Source organism: Musa acuminata, chromosome BXJ1-11 (assembly GCF_036884655.1).
Source record: "Musa acuminata AAA Group cultivar baxijiao chromosome BXJ1-11, Cavendish_Baxijiao_AAA, whole genome shotgun sequence".
Taxonomy (NCBI): Eukaryota; Viridiplantae; Streptophyta; class Magnoliopsida; order Zingiberales; family Musaceae; genus Musa; species Musa acuminata.
In genome coordinates, this window is record NC_088337.1 from 21,183,185 (window position 1) to 21,189,673 (window position 6,489).

General features: G+C 47.5%; 1 protein-coding gene across 1 annotated transcript; it reads right to left on the reverse strand.

Moving 5' to 3' along the window:
• Nucleotides 1-327: 327 nt before the first annotated feature.
• On the reverse strand, nucleotides 328-2,780 carry LOC135597267 (leucine-rich repeat extensin-like protein 2). The gene is made up of 2 exons (XM_065089977.1): nucleotides 1,476-2,780; nucleotides 328-1,385 (listed from the first exon to the last, which is right to left on the reverse strand). The coding sequence occupies exons 1-2, from the start codon at nucleotides 2,690-2,692 to the stop codon at nucleotides 617-619; spliced, it is 1,986 nt and encodes a 661-aa protein (XP_064946049.1). The 5' UTR covers nucleotides 2,693-2,780; the 3' UTR covers nucleotides 328-616.
• Nucleotides 2,781-6,489: the final 3,709 nt, after the last annotated feature.

Here is a 6,489-nt window from a genome sequence, read left to right on the forward strand (position 1 = left end):
AGATCAAACCCACCACAGAACCTCCCTGGCTCATCACCGCCTCTCACTGCGATCCAGGTTGGCTGGTCCTCTCTGTGTTCTCAATCCAGTCAGAAGAAATGAATGACCCAGCTTACATCACTGTCACTGCCAGTGAAATGATACAGGTAGACACAGGCTGAGGATCTACTGGCCGGTGGTGCTTTCTTCTACAACAGGGACCAATCAGGGAATTAATTACTTGCCGTCCAGATGATGTCCATCGTGGAATTCTTTACTTCTGGAGCAAAGCATCACTCATTCTTTACTTCTGGAGCAGGGATGGAATTCTCAGAGACACAGTGGGAGTGCATTCAAATACTGCTGTATGATTTATTAATAGGCAACAATCCCAGAGCAACATGGTACGTATCTGCTCAAAGTGCAAAGATTATGTGGACTCAGGGTTCATGGATGAACCCTAACTCCTGTGACAAAGATGATACAAGAACGGGACTCTTCCTATCACGACAGAGGCATATCAGCAAAAGACAAATAACGTAACTCATAGTAAATAGACCGTAAAACTTCCCTCACCTCAATCGGAACCTCTTCTTTCTTCTTCACTCGTCTTTTACCAGAATTCCCCGACTTGGGTTCATGATGCTCTGGTTGCCTTGGCATCAGCCGGTGCCGTCCCATCGGCGATCACGACACCCGAGCTCACGGGCAATGGAGTGGCCTGAGAGTAGTACATCTGAGGGTGAGCACGATCACCAGCGAAGTCATAACCATAATTAACCATCGTTGCCGGGGACTGAGAAATATGATGCGGCTGCACCACATGATACCCCATGCCGGTGGCATATGGGTGGGCTTGGTCCGCCGCGACATGGATAAGCGGGGGTTGCAATGCGGTAGCAGGGGATGGGGCGTTGGTCCTATACAAATTCGCAGGCAATTCAGGCTTGGCAGGGACACGAGGCACCGGCAAGGCAGGTTTTGCTGCTGAAGATATCAGATTGGGATCCCCCAAACCGGGCTGCATTGCCGCCAAATCGTATGATGGAGTCTGCCGAACAGGATAGTAGTACAGGGGCATTTGGGGATCGTAAGCGTGGGCTTGCGGCGGTTGCTGGATAGTGTGGGTGGCAACTGGGAAGTAAGACGGGACGGGGATGACACCCCCGGTAGCAGGGTGGTGGATGTAGTGGGGGTTCGCTGGAATGTACTGCTGCTGCTGCTGCTGCTGCTGCTGTTGATGATGAAACTGGGGATGAAGCTGTTGCTCGTGGAATTGCTTTGGTTGCAATGAGGGCAATTGGTAACCTGCAGCGTCCGTGGCCAGAATCGGGACGCGATTGCTGGGATCGGAAGAGACCGGGAGCTCTCGTTTTGGATCAGAGGTGGCATTCAAGTACATCGTTCTAGATGAATAGAAAAGAGCAATTTTTTTCTGTAAGAGCCTTCAAAAGTTTATAGCTTTTGTCCAGAGTAGTTTGGAGAAGGATCAATACCTTGAACCTGAATCGTACGAGAGCGCTTCGATCTGAGTTAAGTCCGGAGGACGATGCTGCAGCGGCTTCCGGACGCCGCCGTGGTCGGACTTCTCGTCATCAGAGGAGAAAGCTTTGCTAGGGTTTTCGGTGGGGGAGATGGTCAAGGTGGAAGCGGAGGAAGCAGAGGGGGGGATCGGCGGAGAGGGTTGGAGCTCGGGAGCGTAAGATGGCTCCTTAAAATTGTCGTCCGCCCTCTGTCCGCCGCCGGCAGCCACGGTGCCGGATGACAGGTTCATCTGGGCGAAGTGGTCATCGAGACCGGCGATCCGGGGATCGGACGGGCGGTCGTCGGGGCGAACACGGATAGGCGGGAGATTGGAGAGTGAAGGGACGGAGGAGGCCGACCCAAAGGAGGAAGTAGTGTCGAGCATCGGCGAGTCCGGGATGGAGTGGACGTCCTGGCTGTGTCGGGCGAGCTTGCCGGACGAGTCTGGGCGCGACAGGACGAGACGCTCGGGCAGCTCCGAGTGAGCGCCGCCGCGGACGACACCTGACGAAGCGATTGCGGAGCCACCATGGGAGTGGACGGAGGAGTCGTCCTCGAGGCCGAGGAGGCAATTGACGGAGGCCGAGTCGGAGGAGAGGCCGCGAGGGAGGCCGTCGATCCCCATCCCGCCCATGGCACTATTGAGCGCGTCGACGAACCAAGTCTCCGACTTGGAGTCATCCAGAAGCGACCCGATCGAGGACGTAGGCGACGACTCACTCTTAGAGGGGAACAGGAAGAGCCGGAGGCGGGAGGACCGGTTGGAGCCACCGCTAGCGCCGGCGGCAGCAGCGAGGATACGGTCGTACTCTTCGATCATGTTGTCGAGGTCCTCGTCAGTGGCGACCGAGATGAGCGAGTCGAGATCCTCGTTTGGGAGCTGGTACTTGAGGGAGAAGGGGCGGCCGCCGAGAAGGTTTCGGGAGAGCTTGGCCGAGAGGTCGGGGAGGGAGGAGTGGCGGTCGACGACGACGATACGGGTCTCGCCGCCAAGGTAGCAGAGAGACTTGTCGGTGGGCCGGGGGACGATTCGGCCGCCGTAGCTGCACATCAACCGGAGGCGGCCAGCTGCAGCGGAGGGGAAGGCTGGCTCGTCCCACGAGTCGCCCCCGCGGGAGCGCGGGGAGGATTCGACGGAGTCCGCGTAGCCCGGGCCGCCTCCGCCAGCGGCAGCCGCCGTTTCCATCATCGGATCGAGCGAACAGGACTTGGAGACGGAGCGCAAGTGGGGCTGGTTTTGGGAGGGGCGTGCGGAGCAGGAAAAGGAAGCGGGGTATCGTAATGCCTTATATTCTCGCACTTTTGCTTTGGAGGTACAAGATATTATTAAGTAAATTATCAGAAAAAATTCTTTTTACTATAATTCCTAAAATATTCATAAGTAGCACAAGAAAAAATAAATTAATTAATTAATGTTACATTTAAATGCACATTTGAATTATATATGAAGTAAGAAATAATAAATGTTACACTGGAAGTAAGTGCAATCTTCCTACTCCTTTTTTTTCTAAGACGAATAGGTTAGTATAGTTTAATAAGTAATCAGACATTCAGGAAAAACTTTGATAAATATGTTAAAAATAATTTTAGAAAGTAAGTAATTATTATTTCTATTGTAAAATCCTTCAAGGTTAAAGTGCATTCAGTAATACCATCATTTCACAGAGAGAGAGAGAGAGAGAGAGATGTATATATATATAAAGTATCTAAATAAAAATTTTAAAAAATAAAAATTATTAAAGTTTAATTATTAAAAATTATAAAGATATTGAATCTAAATTATAAAGATATTGAATCTTTTACTTACAACTTGAGCTTCTGAAAATAGCAACAATTCAATCAAATCTTTGTCGTCAAAACGTCTCATGTTTAGTTAGTACTTAGCAATACTCTTGAACAACACATTGGGGCTTCATCCATGCTTTAAATTTAAGACAAGAGTTGCACAAGAGAAGCGGTATTAAAATATATATATAAATATATATTGTATCCTAAGCTTTTGGGATTACAATCTTTGTCATTAATGAACAACAACGTAGTCATTAAGTCAGTACCAGAGATCTAGTTTTGCTTTTGCAGTTTTCCTGGTCTGTGAAGGACTCAAAGAGTGACCGTTTCCCAAAGGGCAAAGAGTTATTGCCTTGAAGTGCTGCAAGCCAGGTAACAGGAGTCAAACAGGCCTTGTTCCGACTCACAAGAATGCCATGTTTCTTTTCCTTGAAAAGCTTTCAATCCAAGCCTTCCTTCCCTACAGTGAATCCATGTTCTCATCCCATGAGACCCACCAGATAGAGTGAGTGAGACTTGCCACCAGCCTTTGTTCAACAGATGTGCGAGGGGACGTATTCGTCGTCGTCATGGGTGGAGCATCTAAAACCACGCCTCCGGCAGAGCTCCAAGGGGTAGGCTGCTCCGATTGGCTTTGTGGGAACAGGTGTTCGCGGTATTCCCTGTTTGCATATCGAGCAGCCACAGTCAGTCCGTGATATGGGAGAATCTGACCTTCATCATCTTGTTCTCCACTCTCTCGTTTCAGCATCTCTCCCCCCTGCGATCTGATTAGATATGCATAATTAAAGGTGGTTGGGTGTGTCTGCTACTTGGAAGGAAGCTCCAAAACATTGCGTGCGTTTGCGTATCCTATAATTAGTGGGAAAGCAAAATGGACAATCCCCAAGCAAGGAGGTGACGGCCACCGAGGTAGAGTTTATTCCAAGCCAGTTCACATCCGTTCTTAGAGCATATTGAATTGAAGTATCCGAGAATCATCTCATGAGTTCTCAACGGTAGAGCATAAAGACAACCATAATTCTGAACGGTAGCAAATCTGAGTGTCAGAGAGTTCACTGCAAATAATAGTCTCATAAGTTCTGAAAATTCTCTAGCTACTAAAATACATCATATGCCTCCACAAAACCAAGACAGCGATATTAGAGGATAATCAGGATTTATTTCTTAAAAGATCCACATAAATTTCGAAAGGGTGCGGAATTGCCAATGAGTCCCCCCCCCCCCTCCCCCCTCCCCCCTCTTTTTATTCTCTCAATTATTGTTTTCTTCCCTCATTACAACTTTATATTCCTTGCTTTTTGAGGGTTACAAAAGTGACATCCATTGTAATCTAGCAGACTCCCCCTGTCTCCTTGAAGGTACGGTGAGAGGAAGAGAAAAGGGGGTAGCCAACCTAAACAAACAGCTAGCTGGCCCTGTGTCAGCAGGCCGAGTCATGTCCCCAGTTCTTTTCCCTGTCTGCTTCCTCCACAGCTGATGCTGAGACGATGAGTGCTGCTACTAACCGATGCTGACAGGGTCTGGAGTGGCATCCAAGCTTAGTGGGGCCCAGTTTGTTTGGTCTATGATGGTAGGTTGAGACGAGGCCAGATATGTCCCCATATTACGCTTCCCACAGTACACCACAATTATGATGCGCCTGCACCAGTCCCACGTTATCCTATCAGGATCTGATGCCTCACGCTGTTCCTCTTTGTTGTTTATGACCTTCTTCTTGTGCCTCTCATCATAGAATGGAATGGAACGGTACTGCTCCGGTTCGTTATGCCACGTTATATATATATATATATATATATATAGTTAAATTTCGAATTTTGATAATGAAATCAATCAATATGTGTTTATGTTTTAATTTATATTTTGAGTTTCACATGATGCTTTGATCAGGATGAGACAATTAAAGTAGAAAAATTATATTGGGCCGGAGGAAAATTTCATAAGATTGGATGTCGGACCGGTGGATCGGTCGACGTATCGACAGAAGGCTTCGAGCCGTGGATTCGGGCATTGGGCCAAGAAGAACGAAAATTGTATCAAGGATATCGGAGTTGCGGAGTCAACTGGATGATTGGGCAATAGGCTGCAGGAGAGGACAATGCACCAAAGAATTGGACGAAGCGTCGAGGGACTAATGACATGCCGGACAACTTGATTAGATGCTTAGGATTAATTGTTTAGATCGAAGTGTGTTTTACATGTGCAGGATTAACCATGATAGCATGAAGACATAAAGCAACTTTACCGGAGTTAAGTTCGATGGGTGTTCGAGAGTCCGTTGAAAATCCGAAGAATCATCGGAAGTGCTACCGGAACCAACCGAGAAAGAATCAGGGACTTGCCGAAGTTATCGGAAGTCTGTCGGAAAGATCATTGGAGGTTCGCGGAGATCACTGAGAAGGTTCGGATACTTGCCAAAGACTCGTTGAACTCCCCACAAGACCGGGAGCCTACTGGGAGCCCGTCGGAAGAAATCCGAGGGTATATCGGAAGTCCGTCGGAAGTTCATTGGAAAGCTCACTGGAAGGAAACTCAAAGTTGCCGGTTACAATTTACTTATGGCTATGTCTTAATTTCATAGTTTGTATATAATTTGGGTTAGGATTACAGGTTAATCCTATAACCCGGTTATGGGCCAATTGGGCTCGAGTTTGGACTGGTTTGGGTCAAGTTTGGAGCCCAACCAGTGAGCTGGAACAGTCTAGTTAGTGGCACCAATAGTACACTGTCGGTGTCAGACACTGACTGGCAGTGGCACCGCCAGCACCGGAAACCCAAAAGTAATTCAAATTTGGAGCCCAAATTTGAATCCTCTTAGGGCCTATAAATACCCCTCAATTCTCAGCAGAGAAAATACCTTTTGAGAAGTTAGAGATTGAGAAAAAGCCTTAGCAAAGTCTTTAACAAGTCTTGTTTTCAATAGCTTAAGTGTTCACATCTCTCTTTCTCTTTGAAAAATCTGTAAAAGAGTGAACCACTTGTAAAAGGTTGTAAGAGGGGTATTTGTCTTTCCCCTTCAAAGTGATTTGCTAGTAGAAGTTGGGAGCCTAATCGAAGAAGGTTTCACAAGTGGATGTAGGTCATTTGACTGAACCACTTTAAATTAGTGTGTTCCTTGAATGTGTGAGTGTTTACCTTTCTGAAACATTTATTTACATAGTAGCAAACTTTTAATTTTTATCTCCTTATTTTACTCGA

Excerpts from the sequence above, each read along its gene's own strand:
- LOC135597267 (XM_065089977.1), bottom strand. The coding sequence starts at position 2,692 with ATGATGGAAACGGCGGCTGCCGCTGGCGGAGGCGGCCCGGGCTACGCG. Across the intron at positions 1,386-1,475 it reads TCGTACGATTCAGGTTCAAG|AACGATGTACTTGAATGCCA; the intron begins GTATTGATCCTT and ends CTATTCATCTAG.